The following is a 20,896-nucleotide window of genomic DNA, read 5'->3' as shown; positions in this document are numbered from 1 at the left end:
TAAAGATCAAATAAGTAATTAAAAATTACTAATAATTTTATTATAGTAAATGCAAGGCATTCTGAAAACCAGAATCAGACTTGTTCCTGCTACCATTAAAATATTTCACAAAAGACCAAGGGGTATTCTCCTAAATAAGGTGAGCAAGATTTAGTCTATGATATAATCGTTTGGCTTTATACTATGCAAATGAATATTAGTTTTCATCATTTATGTCATCATTCATGTCACACTGCTAAAGTAGGCAGGACTGACTCTCCAGTCTCCTCATGTATGATATAGTCACAAATCACTAACTGACTCTGTAGCACCTTCTTCCTATTTTGTGAGTAGGCAGCAGTGTATCATACATTTAGGGTAAAATTCCCCTTTCCAAGGCTTGATTTCTTGCCTGCAATGCAGAACTCTGCTCTGCAGTGACAGCACCTGCAGAATTGCAACTGACGGAATTGGAAATTCTGTATGGGAAACAAGTGTAAAAACATGCAATGAAGCATAGTAGTGTGAAAAAAGAGGAGAAGCCAGGCCTTATTTTCTAATAAATAGATGTTTGAAAAACATTTTCAACGCAACAAGAGCTTGGTTTTATTCTCATGTCTCAAGGACTGCAGTGATTGATTTTACATAACAGCCTTTATGATTCTGGAAGTTGTGTATACTTGGCTGGATATATCCCCAACTAACTCTAATCCTGTAAGCAGTGTTCCACCCCTAACAAAACTGAGAATTTGTTTGCTTTTCAGACAGAATCAGTATTCTCTACATATACACACATGCAGTAATTCTTCCACCTGGAATTCAGAGCAGTTCAATAGAAAGAAAAAAATCTGAGAGTAACTTTTGTTTGTAACAGAAACAGAAGAATAAGAAAGCACTGCTTACAGCTTCACCTGGGAGACCTCTTGGTCCAACTTCCCCATCTTCTCCCTGGTTTTGTACAAATGGAATAGAAGTTTTAGAAAAAAAGAACATGTATCATGACCATATTCCCAATACATGAGGATTCACTCTAGATTTTACAGTGTAAATAGCAACTTACTCTTGATCCATCTTCACCAGGTAACCCAGGAGGTCCTTGTGGGCCACGGTCTCCCTGTAGAATAAGGAAAGTCATTAAAATAATATATCTGTTGCTGGAAACAATAATGGATGGGAAAGGAAATGAAACCAAATGTGTTAGCTGAAGTCTGATGTGTCAAAACATGTCTTGACACAATGATACAAATCTGTAGGTTATAGTACTCAGTAAAGTATTTTATTACATTAGAATAAAAACAAATGAACATGATTGAAACAATGAACTATTTGTGTTTGCAAAATTTCACTCTGTAACTATTCTTGGCCCCAGAACATACACAAACACTGCTACAAAAGGCATCGCTACCAACATTTTCCTTTGTCTCATTGTCACCTTCCTCCTCCCCCTCCACAATGTATTACTGCCAGTAAAACAAGGCATGTGTACATGGGTCAGAAGTTAATAAACCAATTGCTGGGCCCTGGAATATAAGTAGTGAAGTTCAGTACCCACCTTTCAGAACCATGCACCCTGGCACCAGTTGTTGAGAGCCTTGGGACTGATCTGTCTGAGGTTTTGGAAGGCAGCCAGACTTCCACACTTCCCCTCAGAGGCTGGGGCTTTTCAAGTCTATATATGCAGAGCCTCAGTAGATTCTGGACCATAATTTTAGGATTTATTTTTCTTTCCCCATTTCTAAAGAGAACTACTGTGCTACATAGCTTAAACACCACTGACTGACCTCTTTTGGGCAGTGGGTTTTTAGACTGTGACTTCCTTCTGGCATTGGGCAACAACCAAGTATTCATGCTGTTTTCCTTAATTTTATCAGTGTTTCCAAGGAGCCTGACCACTGCTGTAGACCCTAGCAGAGATACATGGAGTCACTCTTCAGTGGCTCCATTCTTTACTCTTTCAAACTTTCCTAGAGAATTTTAGGTATTTTGCTCTCTCACCCCAGAGCTATCTAATATTAGGGCTGTCAGGATTTTATTCTACTGCCTTTCTGTCCTCTGAGTTGGAGTCAGCATGAGAGAGAAAATGAAATTCTATGACTTGCACTTTCATATCTGTAAGATGAATCAATACCGTAGTTCCTATATTTTTCTAAGATTTTGAACTACTCAGTGTGATCTGCTGGTATAACGTGTTTTTCTACAAGCTAAATGACACTCCTGAAAGATGACACGAGACACATGTTATGTGCTCTGGTTTCCAATTAATATCCATGTGAATACTGACTTAAGCTTTCAAATATTGAAATAGTTCATCTCCTCAAGGGATACCCTTCTTGTCTTGCAATCACATAGCCCTTAGAGTTAGATTAAGAGCTTGCATTCAGTGTCCTGGTATTATCATGCAGTAAGAACAAAACTTCCTATCATTAGCATTCTCAATTCTCTAATTCTTTCCTTCAAATGTTCTGTTAAAGCCTATATTTCTTTTTCCTTAGGCCTTTTCTTCTAGTATATGGTGTCTTGCTTTTATACTGGAGAATGGTTATGCTTCTAATAAATCTAAATAAGAAAAGTTCAAAGTCATAGATATTGAGGCTAAAAGGAATATTACACCATCTGGTCTTATCTTCCCTGCATTGGAAGTTGGAGAATCTCATCCAGTAACTCCTGTCTGACGACTTCTGTTTGATAGAGGCATAACCTCAGAGAGACATTCAATTCGCAACTCATAGTTCAAATATGACTAATTTTAAAATTAGACATAAAATTTCTAAAGTGATAGATTTTCAACATCAATTCTCTTGGAGCTGAAATATAACTACAACAGAAAAAGTATTTCTCTTGTCTTTCTTTCTTTGCTCTTTATTGTAAGCCAAAGAGAATTGAATATTTGCACTATATGCTGTCAGTATATATGAATCTGAAGACCTACAGTGATCTGATCTGGTTTTGAATTGAGCTGCTTTCAGAAAGACCATAGTTTGTATTTTTACAAGAAGGTATCCATAGAAACACATGAATGCAGAGATTTTTAAATAGTGGGATGATAGAAATAATGAAAAGAAGTTATTATTTTCATTACTATTTAGCAAATTCCTACCCAAACTTACTCTTCTATTTTAGTGTGGGGTTTTTCTGTTTTTTATTTGGTTGGTTGGTTGGTTTTTGTTGTTTTTTTGTTTTTTTGTTTGTTTGTTTGTTTGTTTGTTTGTTTGTTTGTTTGTTTGTTTTTTGATTTGTTTTGTCTGTTTGTTTTTTTTGTTTTTTTAAATTATTATTTGTTTAGGAAATGTGAAAAAATTAGAATATTTTAAAACAATTTTTTTTTTAATTACTTGCAAGGTCCCCCAGACAGATAATTCTAGTATTCCAGGTTGGAAAGCAGACACATATTCACTGACAGAATCAATTTATGCTCAGCCTTCAGAGAAGTAGTGGCAAGAGCTTAATGTCCAGCTCCCTCTGCTGGTCACCTGCTCATCAAGCTAGGTTTCAATTATGTGATGTGCTGATTGCTTTACATTCTTTAAGTAAAAGGGGATGACAAAAGAGGGTCAAGACATTTCTGTATGACACTAGTTCCTTCCCCATTGCAAAACAAACTCAAAAGAGTATCCTTAGATGCTATCACAAAGAACTACATTACGGGCCAGTAGCCAACACAGTAGAGATTTTCTGGGAAGTGCAGCAACTGTGCTAAACCACTGAAGGGTGAAAGCTATCATCATTCCTCGGTCATCAAGTTTTAGCACATATGGGAATGGTTCTGTTGACATTCCCACTCACTGTTTCTTTTATGGTGTGTTGCACATACCAGGACAACAGTCAGGGAGGTATGTTCAGTAGAGTATCTTGTTACTAGCATCTATATTATGGGTATAACTTAAAGTAGAAATCCCCTGCTGTAATTATTTCTACACTTTGTAGGGAAAGATGCAGTCTCATTCTATAGATTGGTATGACACAAGAAGGAAGTACATTAACTGTTTTAAATATTACTTCAAGTTTTCCTGACTTATCCGACCTGACTGATCTTTCTTTAAACTGCAATTGTTGGAATAAGCCGCACTAAAAAATTCGCTTTGCAATTCAAATATTCAAATGCATTTTTGAGCAAGCTTCTTGTCAGGTTAAAATTTGTCATGCTTCTGATACAGAAACCTCATGCTAATTTCCTTTTCCTATTACTATTTTCTTCAACACTCTAAATCCAACAGGCCAATCCCTTAACTAAGAAAAATTAGAGCAAAACCTAGCTGAAGATATAATTCTGAAAATATATTCAAATTATTAGCATATATATACGAATTGTTGTTTATTGATTGATATTACTAAAACGTTTCATGAGGAATACATTACCTGACAATATAGATATTATTCTGTACTGTGAGAAGCTGACATTCAGTTTTAACTTTCCTCATAGTCCTTAGTGCTATTCTTGATGAATAGTGCATCATTTCTCTGACAGTATCAATTTGTTGTTGTATAAATATACATGTTTTTCTTACCCTGTTACCTTTGTCACCAGGGAGACCGGGAAGACCATCAAATCCTCTGTCACCCTAGGAAAGAAGAAATCACAGATTTAGTAAATGACTTTTACATTCTGTATTACTCTTAATAAATTGTTCCTTCACTCTAAAAGTTAATTTCTACCTTTGGTTATATGTACACTTTTGTTACTGAATGAAACATATGGTGGGGAGCACATAAATCAAACTCACAAAATTTTCTTCTATGCATTAAAGCAATAGAAGATGCCACACTAACTTTTTCACTCTGCTGTAATTATGCTATTTATAAAAATAAGTCTACATTGAAATGAAATGCTTGATTTTGGCTGCACTTTGCAGTTGCAATACTGACTTTACTATTACTGATACTCTGTAAGTAGAAGCTGACTCAGAGGGATAGGAATCAAGACCCAAGAATCAAGTTACTTCAAGGTCAGACTACTAGCCATTACCATTAATTACCATATTTTAAATGGATGATTCATTCCCAGTTCTTGCATTTGACCCAGCTATCTGAAACCTCAGTATTTTCACTTGAGAGAAGAATTTTGGGTTAGCCTGGAAGAAACGGTGGTACCTACATAAAATCTGTCTAGCCCATTCTAAGACTGAAATAAAGCCTCAGGTCTCATTATCTACCTTTGCACCAGGCTCTCCTGGCATTCCTCTGGCACCATCAGCTCCAGGACGTCCCTGTAAAAACCCAAACATTTGAAAATGCAGTGGAATCAGTTAATATTTAAATATATCTAAGTAGAAACTATTTACCCAGAGCAGGATTGATCCATACACTACCTACCCTTTTGCCAGCTTTTCCACTTGGACCAGGGGCACCTTGAACACCACGAGGACCCTGAATTTAGAGAGTATAATTTTTAGAATCATATTCATGTCAGCAAAAAGCTAAACATCTCACCTCAAGAATAAGATAAGATTTTTTCATGCACAAAGCTGCGTATTTTCCCAGGAGATGGATTCTGTTTTCCAAATTCTCATTAGTTTTATTAAAATACGGGCATCCAAACTGGCCTTCGCACTACCAATTTTAACAGTAGTTTTCATGAGATGGCACTATACATAGCATAACTTGTCCTTTTAACATAAAATCTTCTTACATTCCTTTCATGGCTTTGAAGATCTCAGTCCTGTGGTTTGAAAACCCTTCTTCCTCTCATGCCAAATTATTTTAGTCACATAGTAATTATTTGATGAAAACTACAGAGTGCTTATTTCAGATCCCTAACTCATACACAAACATGTGTTATGCTGGTAAACAGCTCACATGCTGTCTTAGCTTTACATAGCACAGTTTTAACTAAAGGGAGACCAAATTACCCCAGACTGAAAAAACTAATTCTACTTTTCAAACATGTTAACTTTTCCTGATGGCTGTGTGGGCATGTTTCCGTGTAAGCTTTCTCATTTCCCATCCAAATGCATCTTCTTTACGTGAAAATAGCAATGGTAAGGACTAGCCATCCAAAAATACTGAGTAGAAAGAGAAAAAATACTAAAAGTGTACGTAAGCAAACTGGAAGACTGACCAGCTGTTCAGAGAGCCTTTTTGTTTAATTATTATATTATTCTTCTGCAAATATCCATGTGGAGCATGGCACGTAAGACAGGCACTTAATAATGCAGCAAATCCACTTGAGATCTGGGAAAATCATTGTTCCAGAAACTCCTACCATGATTTCTTTAAGAACCCTCTATTGCTTTTAGGTTTAAGCTGAAATATTTCAATGTGTTTCAGTGCCGATATAATAGTAAGCTGAGAAGAAAAGCAGGCACTGATTCCTAAAGACTCATTTTTGTTATACCACATCTTCCTTGAAAATATCCTGCTTAATTGGCAACTAAATTCAACATCTCTCACCTTATGAGATCTGATAAGATCAAAGCCCAAGGTCATACAATTCCAGACTGACACATGAATATTTAACAGAGAAAGGAGACTGAAACAACAATATTAAAACAGGTTTTCAAGTGATGACACTCTACATGTGATAATTGCTCTTTGTTATATAAAGATTGTTATTTTCATATTTTAAAATGAACAATCAAGCTATTGCATTTAATTAGGATAGTATTGTAAAAGCTGGTTTTCTTCAATTGTATGTGCAAAATATATTATTGATTGGTTTCTTCTAAGTGATATGAATGCCTTTTCTTAAAGATAAACACACTTAAACATAACAGGCAATACTACTGTACCTGGGGACCTGGTTCACCACTTTCACCCTTAGCACCTGTTGCTCCAGGTCCACCCTTGACAGAAAAAAAGAAAACATTGTTTAAATATACAAAAAGCTCTTAAAATTCACGTTACTTTCTATTTCTATACATTAATTACAGGGAGAGAAAACAAACAATCCCTTCTTCGTGAGGAGGTCTGAATTCACCATTTGAATCTGCAGATGTACCCTGATATATGATTGTCTAGACACAGGGCCTAACTGAAGCAAAAATCTTTCTATTACCAAAGAAAACTCCCATCCATTTGAATGGGATCAAATATAACCCTTTGTTCTATATTAATATTTGAGAGCTAAATATAAGCAGAGTAAGAATATAAGCAATGCAAACAGAAGTGCATCTGCTGTAAGGAAGGCAACAGAAATGAAAGCCACGTCTTTTTACCTTTATCTATGTGTTCTGCAGAACATAACAGTCTCAGAGTTCAATCCAAAGATCACTATAGTAAATGAAAAATACCCTGTCTAATCTTGTAATGAACTTCAGTTATGTTTTCATCTTTGTGCATCTGGCCCTGAAGAAGTGGAAAATCTATATAACTGCATCTCTTTACTATCATTAAATGATGATACAGATTTTCAGAGTAATTTTTACTCAAACGGACCTAGACCAGATCTTCATCCAGCACAAGATGGTGTACATGGGATCTGGGGCAGAACTAGTCAAATTAAGTTTGTGTTTTCTTAATACTGGTCTCACAAAAACAGACAAAACAAAATGAAAAATCTCCACATGCTCACATAGAATACACGCTCAGGGAAGGAACATACTGGCATTTTCTGATATGGGTAAAAGAATTTTTGCATTTCTGACCTCTGAAACAAGTTGTGACCAAATGTATGTATTAAATATGAAACAAATCTTGTGGACCATGGAAAATTTATAATCCTTCTATATTCACAACAGTGACCAAAGAAAGAAGTGGTCTCATGGGTTGGCTTAGTGCTGAGTCTAGCATCCTGGAGTGGAAAGATTCCCACTGGCCTTGCAGGCATCGAATCAAGTCCTAAGCAAATTTAAAATCAGATCCTGAGCTGGAACTGACAATGAAGAAAACAGTGGCTTTGGTAGGTGGTGACATCTGTTTGGGTTTCCCTGATGTAAGCTCTGCTTTTAATTTATATAATTGATTACATTTAATATCTGTAGGCAGAAATTTATTTTGTATGCTATGCTAATTAAGTATGTGAACTCCAGACTCAGTTGAAGCTAGACTGGGGCTTTGACACTGCTATGTTTCAGACTTTTAACTACTGATACGTTTCTAAATGTATCTTACTGGATACTACATGAATTTAACAAAATACAATTCATATTAAGAGTAAAAGCTCCAACAGTTTCCTTCCTAAAGTAAGCTGGGCACACAAACAATTGACAGACAATCTGTAGCTGCTTCTGGAACTGTAGACCAAAAATATTGCCAGATCAAAGAGTTGCATTTCTAGAGCCTCCTGGTGGCTTAAAAGCGAAACAACTGTTAATATTATTAATTTGTTGAACTTTGCATACAGAAATTCATTAAGAGTTTTAAAACATGAAAGCATGGGTATGAGGCCAGGTTATATCTCAGCTAAAGATATACAACCCACTGTCAATATTATACCAGTCTTTACAAATTAATTCCTTGCTTACAGCAGTTCTATAGTTATTTTGTCTGTATAGACTGAATGTTATCCTCAGGTCTTTTGATTTAAAAACACTGCTGGAAATAGTGTATTAGTGTGTTAAAAAGATCCAACATGTCTGACTATTTGTAAGTATTGCATACCTAATCATGATCAATCACGAGTCTGTGAGTCAAAATCTCTGCTTGGTAGCAACTATGTACTTTGGAAGAACTACACTAGAAGAGAATTCCTCTTGTACAGGTCTGCTTAAAATTATAAGTAAAATATCAGATAGCTTTCAAGAGTCACTGAAGAGAATGTTAAGCTGCTCGGATCGAGGAAGAACACAATCCAGAGTATTCCTTATGGTCCCTAAAATATTCTTTCAACAGTATGTAATTATCTTATGTCCCCCTGAGGGGGTTGGTCACTGGAGGAAATAGCAGTGAGAGACACTGAGGCAAACTTTCAGTTGCGCTGTGCTGCTATCATTATAAACAATGAGATGGACAGTAACCTGGCCAGTATTTTCTGTTGGTAATAATAGGATGCTATACTTATATTTGCCTCTCCTGCTTTCAAACTAACAGACACGGTTTAAGTTAAGGAGGGTGAGGGTGAGGGGGGGAAAAGAGGAATTTGGAAGAGAAGGACTTGATTGTTACTGTTCAGCTATAGCCTGTTGCTGAAGCATCCCATTGAAGAATGAAAGAAGCACAAAAGAAGGGAAAGGAACCGTATTTATTATACTACACTCTCACCACTTCTAAGTTATGAGCAATTCTCCACAACTGGGATGAGTGAAAAGAAACTACTTTGGAGGAAAATGCTATTGCATTCTGAGGCAAGGAGAAAACCAGGTGGCCTCCAGAAACATGTGTTGCTGTCTTCTATGTATGCTGCTACAGTTGTGACTGGCATATCTCTGCAGTCACTTTTTCTTCACACAATAAACCAATAGGAACTTGCTTCATCTGTTTCACTTGGTTACCCAGTGATCACTTGTTTTCATTTCTCAATAGCACAACTGCATTCTTGTCTGTGTTTTACAACTAGATGTTTGTCTGATCTAATGAAAAATGCTAACATTACTCTGTGTCCATCACCATGACACTATAAATAAAGATTACAGCAGACATAGATCAGAATTTAAGATGCCAAATATTTTCCAACCTAGCAGTGCCATCACAGTAGACAAAAGTAAGTTTCCAAATTAAGTGGATCTTTCAAATATGGATTCTGTACTAACTGTAGAAGAGAATTTCACTCCACATCAGAGGATAGAAACAATCATCTGGGAGAAAGTCAGAAAAGACCAGTCTTCTACAAAGCTTATGATCATGGCTGAAGCATTTGTTATTTTATATCATGGTACAGATGCTCTATAATGGCTTTTTGAAAGATGATGAATGCTAAATTACACCATTTAGTGGACTATTGAGTCGGAAAAGTATCCATTTCCTAAAAGAGGAAATTGCAATTGCAAGACTGATCTGGTGGCTTTGGCTTGCTGATCTTCCTACTTGGTTTTATTCTTTCATTATGAGTATTATCCTTTTAAGGTGCTTGTGGGAATTACAAAGGCAAATCTATTTGTGATCAAAAAGTTGTTTTGCATGTCATCAGAAAAACTGTTTTGTTCCATGTATAGACTTTGTACAAATATTAAGCTTCTTTAACACCCACAGGGCCATTTTCCAGATCATTTGGTATTAGCAGTCAAGCCAAACTCAGGACTGAAGTAAAAAGGTACAATTCTTTTAGAAATCTGTATGGCTTTTAATTGCTTATAGGAATGCCTCTTGAGAACTTTCAGTATTCAGCTTAAATAGTGAGCCAAAGTTATTCTGCACACTCTTGCTTTACTATCTCCTTCTGTAGAGTTTCATATTTACCACAAGAAATTTTATAAATATTATTACAGAGACAACTGACTGTAGAGGCATATGTAGTTATTTATGTAAAACTATTTGTTAGTTTTGTAAGTCTACCAGTGTGCTATAGCCAAACATCCCGAAATCTACAATAAAAACTTAGTATTCAGGTTGTATTGCAGACCTTGAATAAGAATATAAACTATGGCTTTAATTATATCATTTTTTTTTCAAATAAAATAAGTACAAATACAGAGGCTTAGGCAAGTCCAGAATGAGATCCATGGACTTGCACGACTGTGTTCTTAAACTTGTGCCTATGTCTTTTTTACATACCACAGGACCTGGTCTTCCAGTGAGTCCCATTGGACCAGGTGGACCTCTCATAGCAATCTGAGAAAACAGAATAAAACAACAGGTATCAAGAAAAAGCTGCCAGCCAGCACACTAATTAATTAATTGATTAAATAATACCATTTCATAATGCATTAGCAAATAGCGCCCATCATGGACTCAGTTGTCAGTAAGGGTAACTACAGTGATTAGATGATGCTTAGAGCTCTTTACTTTACATCCTGCATGATATAAAATCGAATATTTTTTGGAGCTGTACCCTTGTGGCAGTTTTATTTGCAGGGTCCTTGTGCTCACCCTAGCTTGCTGAAGAATAGCTTGTGCTTGAGCTTCCTGAGCTGAGATTGTTGGGCCCTTCTCACCATCTCCACCAAAGCGGAACTGCAAGTATCAAAACAAGAAGAGGATTCAGAATTTATCAAATTAAAACTGTATTTGTTAATTGCTGCAACTGTGTAAACCACTTCAAAGATGCAGGGTCTCTGTCTTTAATTCATTCCACTGACTTCATAAAACTGCTACATTGACTCCACTGGATCCAGCATGAATATTAAGTCACTGATAATAGTTTAGAACTGAAGTGTAAATCTAATCCCTTATGAGCAAACATTTTCTGGATCTCATAGGATTTTGGTTTTCATTTTGTTTGTTTGTTTGTTTCAAAAAGAGGCCAAAATAGACTCTAATTGTCTGCAAAACCTCATTTTATATATATATATATATATATATATATATATATAAATTAATTAATTCTCTACATTGGTAGCTACCCACAGAAAAATGCAATTCATTTTAAGGCAGACATAAATTTGAAAAATATTTGGTACTTAAAACATAACAGTTTTGTGTAATTTCTGACAATTTCAAAATAAATTACAGAATAAAATTTAAGTACTCATTCCGGCACTCCTGGACTGTTACTGCTCATGGAACTACTAGTGTAAGCTTTGCAATGTTGTAGACACACTAAGCTGCAACAAGAAGCGTGGCTTTCCTAAGGTATGGCATAGGCACACAGGATATCAGGGCCATGAATCTTTCATTGCCCACAACGGTTTGTCCAGTTTGTCTATGCCCAGCATTGTCACTTTCTCCTGCAGTCATATTATTACCAGAATGGAAGGATTTTTTGGGGAAATGATGGAAAACTTACTGCTTTAAGCCCCCAAATATAAGCACCTGACTTTGTCTAAAATCAGAATAGAACTACCAAGTCTTCTATCATTTGAAAGGAGGCCAGGTGGTTTCTGGAATCAATCACATTTTCAAAATACTGTTCCAAGCAAAATTGCCTAAATTCATTGTCTTGCATCCATTGAAAATGTGAACCCATTTTGATGAATTTAAGCCCCACACATGATGATGAAGAGCCACACATCCCAGAGAAGTGCCTCACACATGTTACTTGGTGTTTTGAATGTATCACTGTGACAAGACAGTCTGCCACTGCCAGATTCAATTCCACCTGTTTACTCCTTTGTACCAGCATGGCTTTCCAACTGCTGAACAGGTCATCTATTATAGGACAGTGGCTTCTCAGTGGGATTTATAAATGTGAAAAAGAAGTCTGGATGATGGTTAAACTACTAGGCTGGAATTCAGGAGACTTGAAGCCAATTTCTTCCTTCCTGAGAAATTTCTGGTTTGACTATAAGTCACTTGTGGTGAGACTCATTAGCGTGTAAAAATAAAGCTAGTGAGATTTTCCAAAGTGACTGACAGGTTAAATATTAGTCCACACTTACTACCTTTAATGAAACAAACTGATAAAAGATACATTTTCCTCTGCTGGCACAGCAATTACAGACGGAAGAATGATTTAGGAATAATTCCCCTGAGGAGTAGTGGCATTTTCCCATCTACTAATTATTGGTAAACAAATATTTCTGTTATACAGCCATCTGTGATAACAGAACATGGTGGAAGCACAAGGTCAAAAACTTTAGCTTATTTTAATAAACTTCCATTGATTGTCTTATAAATAGAAAATAAACTTTACAAAATCATCCTTTCCTCATTGCTACTGTTAGAGTCTTACCTCCTGTATCATAACTGCAGCAGCTACAGCTCTGAGACTTTTTACTTACTTTGCTTTACGTACCCAAAATACTGCCCCTTCATTTACAGTTGGTTTATCAATTCTCTGGGATGGTAGTACACATCAGATCTTTCATATATACACATACACTTAGGAATAATGAATTCCATGCACACAGTACTTTTCATATCACAAAGCTGCAAGATATTTTAACAGCTTTGGGCTTGTTCCTCCACCTGCTAAAACAGATGGTGTTTTGCTTTGACTCCAGTGGGAGCAGAGCTGGCTATGTGCATATATTCCTATTCAAAGGATGCACTGACTATTCAAAGAGGACACTGAAGTCCAATTTTAAGCATGGAATTCTTAAAATTCTCCATGTCAAAGAGACTTGAAAGCACACATGCCTGCTGGGAGTACATGCCCTTTGTGCAACAGCAAACTCCTTGTTTTGGACATATAGTAGCAAATAATAGTTACTGTTGAAAATATAAGGAAGATTTCAGTGAGTGTAATACATTTATGTAGGTTCCAACCTGGCAGCCATGCAGGAGCTAAAGCATAGGTTTTGTGTGAGGAAAAAAGGTACCATATGATCTTCAGATAATTACACCATACAAGAAACTCTGTATCATCTCTCATTCCAAAGACAAAATCAGATGAAAAAAGAAAACACCTATACATTTCTTGAAACACTTCCTCTTTTTGGAGGCTGGTCACCCTGTAATCATACTACAACTTACCGGCAACATTAACATGGTACCTGGGGGACCTGCTAAACCATCAGCACCAGGGAGACCAGGGCGACCAGGTGGACCCTAAGAGAACAAAGGGTTGAGATAAAAAGGGATAAGATCAAAAAGATAGCTCTGTAAGATAAACCTTTTGAGTCACTCACACACACACTTGTATACATAATGTCACACTCGGAGGTTTAATATTCTCTTTGCAAATGATTTTGGAATGTTATTCATTATCAGTGAGGTAATTGAAGAACTGAGTTTGAGGAAGACATTCAGCAATAGGGAAGAAAGTAATTTTCTTAAATTATTTTGCTTACAAATTGTAATAACATGGAGTATGGAGTACCTAATCATGGAGGTTCTGCTCATGATTTCCTAGGTTGGGCTAGGTTGGGCTGAGCTGAGATTTGCATTGTGTTCCAGTGTTTGATTTATTTTATATAGAGAACTAATATTGCTGATTTTCTTTAACCCCTTTGTGTAGGCTTAATTTTAAAAGGCTAGGTAAGTTCTGCAGCTATGACTTGAAATCTATTTTTTATGAAGTCTAATTCTCCCTGACAGTTTAAAAACAGCTAAACTGTTAGTGTAAGCTGGAGTTGAGGAAGCATACCAATGTGTGTACATGACACTCCTGATTATTGATCCAACATGCTGCAAAGATAAATATTGCTGTTGTGACAACAGTTCGATTTATAATTGCACCTTTCCTCCCAGCAATTTACATGTTGCATTTTTACTAGCTGAAGCTGTCAAGGGCATGAAGGACCTGCATCAGGAGTGCTCATTTGCCTGCTGCATGTCTGCCAAACAAAATACACATTCACCAGAATGACTCTCTGCAGGGTTGCAATGACAGACCAACAAACATCAAACTGTTTTAACTGGTTCCTTCTGCTGATCAGGAGCTGAACAAAACAGTGGGAAAGCTGGTCCCAAAAATTTTGGTGGCTTTTCCCCTCTTCAAGAATTAAGATCAGTAGTCTGTTATTGAGTCTGTCTGAGCTTTTTTCAAACAAGCCTGAAGCATCAAAAAATAATTCCCTACTAATAACTCACTACATATAAATACTAATTTGAGAATTATTACTAATTCAGATGTAAAATAATGAATAAAATGTTGTCATTATTAAAAAGAACCATTATCTATTCAGGCAATTTTGAGTTAAGGTTATAAAATAGAAAAATAATTAAATGCATTTGCAAGGCACCCAAAGAATCTTCACTCTGACCTGCAGTGACTTTATGCCATATGATTATGAATCTTTATGAAGATTAGAACTGAAAGATTAGATCAGAGATGAAGGTTAGATTACTGAAGATGTAACTGAAGATTGAATTAGTTTTTCAATTTCTTCTTCTATTGCACCATTTTATATGAGTGAACTTCATCCCTACAGTAAGTAAAAGTGAGAACACTTACAGTCCTCTCCAGAAGGGTATATTCCTTCATTTCTCAATTGTCTTATACCCTTTATTAGGTTAGAATGATATAATAATTTAGTACAAAAGCTGAAGCACCATAGGCAACTACAAAAAGTGGTAGATTTCTCAACTGTTCTGTAGTTCTGTGCTTAAACTACTTTCTCAATTATTCTAGGTATTAATGTGGAATTATTTAAATTAAGCAATGTGCTTTTCTTGAGTGGTAATTTTCTCAGAATGTTACTTTTCTAAATTTTTTACCTAAGATGAAAAGTAGTCAGAACAGTTATAGCAAGAGCTATTGCCTTTATTCATATACACTTATTTTTCTTTAAATAAACAACCAAACCTGTCCACATATGTTTAAAATTTAAAGTAAAACATGCTATTTCATTAGGATGGAATCTGATAGCAGAATCTCTTTGCAGAAATCGGTATTGTTCTCATGAGTTTGGTAACTCATTTCTACAATTATTTATTTGTGTAATGTGTCCTTTTTTATATAAAACATGAAGTCTGTTCTATGACAGGAACATGATGTGTTTAGTCAAGAATTTACTTATGATGAATTCAGTAAGCAGTTAGTTAAAAAAAATGAGTACTCAGGAGTTATTCCAATACAAAGTGTTAAAATTCCCATTTTATGTTTAGATTCCAGAATATTTTGTTTAGTTGATCTACAGGAAAGAAATATAAAAGAAGTGCAGATGCTGACTTACTATCAAGGTGAAACATTGTTGGGATTTTAACATTATATCATTATTCAGTGAAGTAATAGCATCTTCTCAACATCTTGTATATGCAAATAGAGCATGAACATGCTAGACTCATCAGTAAACTATCACTCATAAAACTCAGGAAAGTTTTTTTAGTAGCATGTTTTCCTCAAATAAATATATTTAGGCTATTTAAAATTGCGTTACTTAGAAAAGGCTTGGGAGAACATGTCAGACTAAAATAATAGCTTAAATTTCAATTATATTAATGACTGCATAGGGTTCTCATACAATATGTTATTTAATATGCCAAATAAATCCTGTGTAGATCATCTAAATATAGTCCATATTTTTCAATATTTCCATGTGTATTCTGATTCTGCAGAACTTGTTTTTCTCTGTATCTTTACATGTTATAGCTGAGGTCATACTGATTTTTTCTAAACTCATTCAAATCCATATGAAGTGTTTGTACCTATTGCTTTATTACATTTTAAAATAATTCAAAACAAAACAGAAATACAAACAAATAGGAACTTAACTGTATTTACAGCACATATTTCCACCACTAAGGAAATGTTTGTCTAGATTCTCGGTTGATTTACTCAGCTGAATAAATCAGCCTCAGTTCCACTGAAGTTTCTTAACCTATGTGTATATATTTCAGATCAGGATCTAACCCACTTTTGTAGCATTTAGTGCAAGACATACCATGAATACCCAGGATAATCTGTTTGTTGACTTACCCTTTCACCAGGGTCACCTGGAGGACCAACTGGACCCTGTAGACCCGGGGGACCTGTAAGACCCTACGGAAAATAAATGTCATTATTATGCTGAATGCTTGCAGCATTTTTGTACTATTTTTTCTCTGGAAAGGTACGTTGAACATGTTTTTGGATAAAATAATTTATAAGGTGGCATAGTTCTTTTTCTTACAAAGATTTATAGTCAACACTCAAGAGTCTGATTTTCATGTGCACTTAGCTTGTAGCATGCTGTCACTGAAAATGCTGGAGATGACCCTTTTTTTATACCCTTCTAGAAATGCTAAATCCAATATACCATTTGGGAATTATGATAAGACCAATATTAATTGTGTTAACTCATGAATACAAAAGCACAGTGGATAATTCAAATGCAATAAAAGGAAATGGTGATTAATCCACTTACAGCAGGTCCTCTTGGTCCTGGTGGTCCTTCAATCAGCATGCCCTAGGAAGGGATGAAACAAGATCCTAAATTCGTCATGTCTTGGAGAAAAATATAAAACATCTTTTTAGCTGAACTACTAAAGTTAACATTTCTTAGTGTTTAAATAAACTTCTGCATCTTCTTTCCACAGTTACTAGAGTTGGAATGAATTGTTTTGTGGCTTTAAAAGTGAGAAAGACTTTTAGGCTGAAGGGATCTCATAGTACTTGATTCAGAATAACCTTTTTTTTTTTAATGCTGTTAAAGAATTTGATGTGGACAACTTTGATTATTTTGATATTGTGGGTCTTATAGTACCTCCTGGTTCCATTTTTGAGTGCAGATGCTAGTCCAAATTCCAGGTCATGGTAAGACCTATGAATATATAATCCTCACTTGTACTTGGCTTTCCATAGGAAAGAGGACTGGACAAACAAGCTTGAAGCTAGCTGTAGTGAACTCCAACAAGATTGGAGATTGGCAGTGGATATCTCTTCAGTATTATGGATATAAACTAAATATGTCTTGCAATGGTCTAAAAAAGCCATGCATTTTATGAGCTAACACACTGAGCTTCTTCACAGATCATGATTGAGAGGTCACAATCTTGAATTGTAACTTGTTTGTTATTGTAGTCCTTTAACTTTGGTGATCAGTAACTTAACCAGATGATAATTCTGGGATAGAAATATAGAATTAAGAGGGAGATTTTTTATCACAGAATCCAGACATTTGTTATGTAGATAACAATGACACATCATAGCATTGTATCAGGCTTCAGCTTAAGCTAATTTTTTCCCTTGATATTTCTGCACCTAATTTCCTATGAAATGAAAACCAGATTAAACTTTAATTTCTATTCGGGTTAAATACATATTTTAAAGCAGTCCTTGACCATTCTAGAAGAGTAAACCACACTGGCATTCAACTTCTGCTAGATATTATAAAATGATTATTTTTGTATAATCTATGTCTTTTTTAAAATTCAGTTACATTTTAGTTTCTAACCATCAAACATGATGCTACAATATAACTTTGTCCTACTGTAAAAGCCACTTAGTAACTATACTATTATTTAAAGATGACAAAAATTCTGTAAACTACTTATCCATTACTGTGATTATGACCAAGTTGTAACCTGAAGAAAGTATTTAATTAAACTTTTATCACAGCTATTTAATACATAAAGTATTGAATACAGAAAATACAGAAAGTATTTAATAATTTAAATAAGCAAATAAATAAAAATAAATACAGAAAGTATTTAATTAAACTTTTAGCACAAGTTAAACATACAAACATTTATTTAGCCTCTCAGAGGGACTTCCTTGCCCTTGCTGAAGCCTGTAGTTACAGTGTTACCTGTGCCTAATCTGGAAGCTATCTCTGTAGGTCTGTCCAAGCTGTAGTTACTAAATGGCCTGAAGAGCAGATCTATGCTCTATTTTCCTCTGCACAAGAAGATTCTCCTTGCTTTAAGGAACATGTGGTGAATCCTTTGTGTAACTGAAAGAGAAGGCTGAACAGGCTACTGTCTGTTACCATTTTTATATCATCCATGCTGCAGGTGATTGTTTCAGAGATCACGGATAAGGTCACTGTCATCCTATCATGAACAACGTGGTTTGATAATTATGTATCAACAGTGTATATATGTTAAATAGTGCTAAAGAAAAACTCATCCACATTTGTACTTACAGGTTCAATCACAGCTGGTTCTCCCTTTTGGCCTTTTTCTCCATAAGCCCCATGTCCAGTCACCTGCCCAGTGAAAACAGCCCCCAAAATTAAAATAAGTAGAAGGGTTAAGGACCTGATACAATAAAGAACTGCAGCAACCTGTAACTGAAAGCTAAAGCTGGAATTGTTCATCACAGGCACAAACCATATCAATCAAGAATATTTAATTCTTGAGAAATGGAAAATGCAAAAACTGCATGCATACTTCTCAAATTATTGGGTATTGTCAATTTGTAGTCTTCCAATGAGATGCAATACTTTGCATCTCATGTTTGCATTAGGACTTTGGACTTAGAATCTGAAACTTCTGTGTGCAAGTCACAAATTTGTTTCTTTTCTTATTTGAAGGGACATAATCTTGGCAATTAACAATGATTCTTCATGGCTTTCTGAGTTAAGCAAGCCTAAAGTAAGCTGGAAAGAAAGATCCCTTGATCCCATATGGACAGTACCCCTCAAGCTCTTAATTTCATTCATTAGACATCCACAACATGTAAATGAGTCTGAGAAGAGTCTGTGACTTCATGGCATAAATGGGAAAGGAGTTAAGTGGCATTGTAAACACTAAATAATATTTAACTGATAGCCAGTTATGCCTTCTAACTACATGAAAAAGCATCAGCTGCAAAATTCTTTTAGGATCAGCTCTACAGGAATCCTTGGGTTCAGGATTAAGATAATGGAAGTACAATAGGTCAATAACATATGCCAATGACAGAACAAAGACAGATTCAAGTTTCAAAGGGAAAGAAACTGTTGGGTTTTTTTCAAGCCATAAGATATGTATTTTTATTCAGAAGTACCTCTCTTGATTGATAACATATACACTAGAAATTAAATTCAGTTTTGATCAGGTGAAAACTTGAAATGCTTTTTTTATTTCAGTAGAGTGATTGCACATTACACTAAAATAGCTAGGGATTTGAAAATGTTAAGGATAATGTTACAGTATTTCAATAAGAAATATTTTGGAAAGGAAAAACAGAGATAAAGATTTGTGGCTTGTGCATTTTGTATTGATTTATAATGGCACAGATCTCACTGGTAATGATGCAATAGTTCATAAAAATCAAGTAGCAAGAGGTATAGATATTTATGTTTCATTATATTAATGAAAATTGGTTGTAAAAAATTACAGTAGGTGTCTATCTTTGGAAATATTGCACCTCTTTTGAAAGTTTCCAGGTACCAAGTACTTTTCATCTTGCCTTTTTTATCAAAGGTAGAACTTCACTTGTTTTAAATACATCCATATGTCAAAGGAAAATGATATGATATCTCTGGTTCAGCAGATGAGAGCTGTAATAAAGATGGCACAGGTCAGAGCCTGGGTTCTAATTCAAGCTTCCAGACTCCTTCAGTTTTGTAGCAAGGCATTTTAAATTGAAATTTACACCAGGGATTAGAGTCTACACAGTCATTTGCTTAATGCAGGCACAAATGGTGCCTTATAGGCTCTTTGCTTTGCAGATAATCTGACCTTTTCTGTGTCATTCTGCCACAGTGTCCCCATCTGGGCTAGAAGGAAAAAAGTAAGCTTGTATCACATTGCATAGATAAGGATCATTAAAAAATACAATGACCCCAACAGGGTTTAGAAAGGAGTGATAAGTGAAATACAGAAGTATGGGTTTCAAGGTTGGCAGAGAAAAACTACCTCACAGCATTTGCTGTTATTTCTTGGATCCTTTGTAAACTGAAGTTCTGAGTTTGTGAGGAGAAAATAAAGATAAGACAGCAAATACTGCAAACAAAATTCTCCTTTCCTAGTATATTCAGGGCCTTCCCAATTAAAAATCAAAATGGAAATTAATTTTGCTTCCAGTCTTAGTCATACTAGTTTTATTTGCAGCTTTCATAGTCCGGTAAACTGGTAAATTAAGATCTTGGCACAACTAAAGGAAAATTAAAGCCTTGCTGTTAAGCTTGTGATTAAGTCAGAGGGAAAGAGAGAACTATAAAACGCACAAAAAAGAGCATGATTCACAGGATCCACCATGTCATCCTATCTTCCTTTATATATACTGAGCTGTTAAATCACTCCTGCAAGGTCATAAACCTGTCACCATTGACTGAACTTATTTTCATGAAAGTGTTCAAACCTTCACCTTTCCACTCACGAATTTTCTCCTTGGAAAGTACCAGAAGCTATAGGATTCTAGACACTTATATGCATCTCAACTTCTTAGGGTAATCATATAAAAATACTAATTAGAGTACTTGCATCTGTGTTAGAACTTACATGCTTTCCAGCTTTAGCTCTAGTTTAGAAAGACTTTTAAAACTGTTCATTTTATCATTTATTTTTGGAAGTCCACTTCTTTCCTTTCCCTCCCATTTTCAGCCCTCCCTTACTCCCTTCATCAAAACAGACAAAAATCTTACACTGAATAAAAATAAAAAGTTCAGAATTACTAAAACAAGAAAATGGGATTGATCCAAAGCCTATCAAAAGTGAG

At 35.4% G+C, this 20,896-nt stretch overlaps 1 protein-coding gene across 5 annotated transcripts in view; it reads right to left on the bottom strand.

Annotated features, from left to right (window-relative positions):
• Nucleotides 1-20,896, bottom strand: part of COL11A1 (collagen type XI alpha 1 chain) — a 160,537-nt gene that overhangs the window by 83,087 nt on the left and 56,554 nt on the right. For all 5 annotated transcript variants that reach the window (XM_033000510.2, XM_033000513.2, XM_033000511.2 and 2 more), the window contains 12 exons: nt 18,396-18,458; nt 16,677-16,718; nt 16,250-16,312; nt 13,363-13,437; nt 10,879-10,962; nt 10,564-10,620; nt 6,705-6,758; nt 5,290-5,343; nt 5,130-5,183; nt 4,485-4,538; nt 1,040-1,093; nt 883-927 (listed from right to left, as the gene is read on the bottom strand). In XM_033000510.2, coding sequence (XP_032856401.1) covers nt 883-927; nt 1,040-1,093; nt 4,485-4,538; nt 5,130-5,183; nt 5,290-5,343; nt 6,705-6,758; nt 10,564-10,620; nt 10,879-10,962; nt 13,363-13,437; nt 16,250-16,312; nt 16,677-16,718; nt 18,396-18,458 — 699 coding nt within the window. The remainder of the gene's footprint in view (nt 1-882; nt 928-1,039; nt 1,094-4,484; nt 4,539-5,129; nt 5,184-5,289; nt 5,344-6,704; nt 6,759-10,563; nt 10,621-10,878; nt 10,963-13,362; nt 13,438-16,249; nt 16,313-16,676; nt 16,719-18,395; nt 18,459-20,896) is intronic.

This window comes from Tyto alba, unplaced genomic scaffold, assembly GCF_018691265.1.
Source record: "Tyto alba isolate M040663 unplaced genomic scaffold, T.alba_DEE_v4.0 Super-Scaffold_1000006, whole genome shotgun sequence".
Taxonomy (NCBI): Eukaryota; Metazoa; Chordata; class Aves; order Strigiformes; family Tytonidae; genus Tyto; species Tyto alba.
Note: the sequence above shows the minus strand (reverse complement) of the source record. Positions and strands in the feature narration are given on the sequence as shown.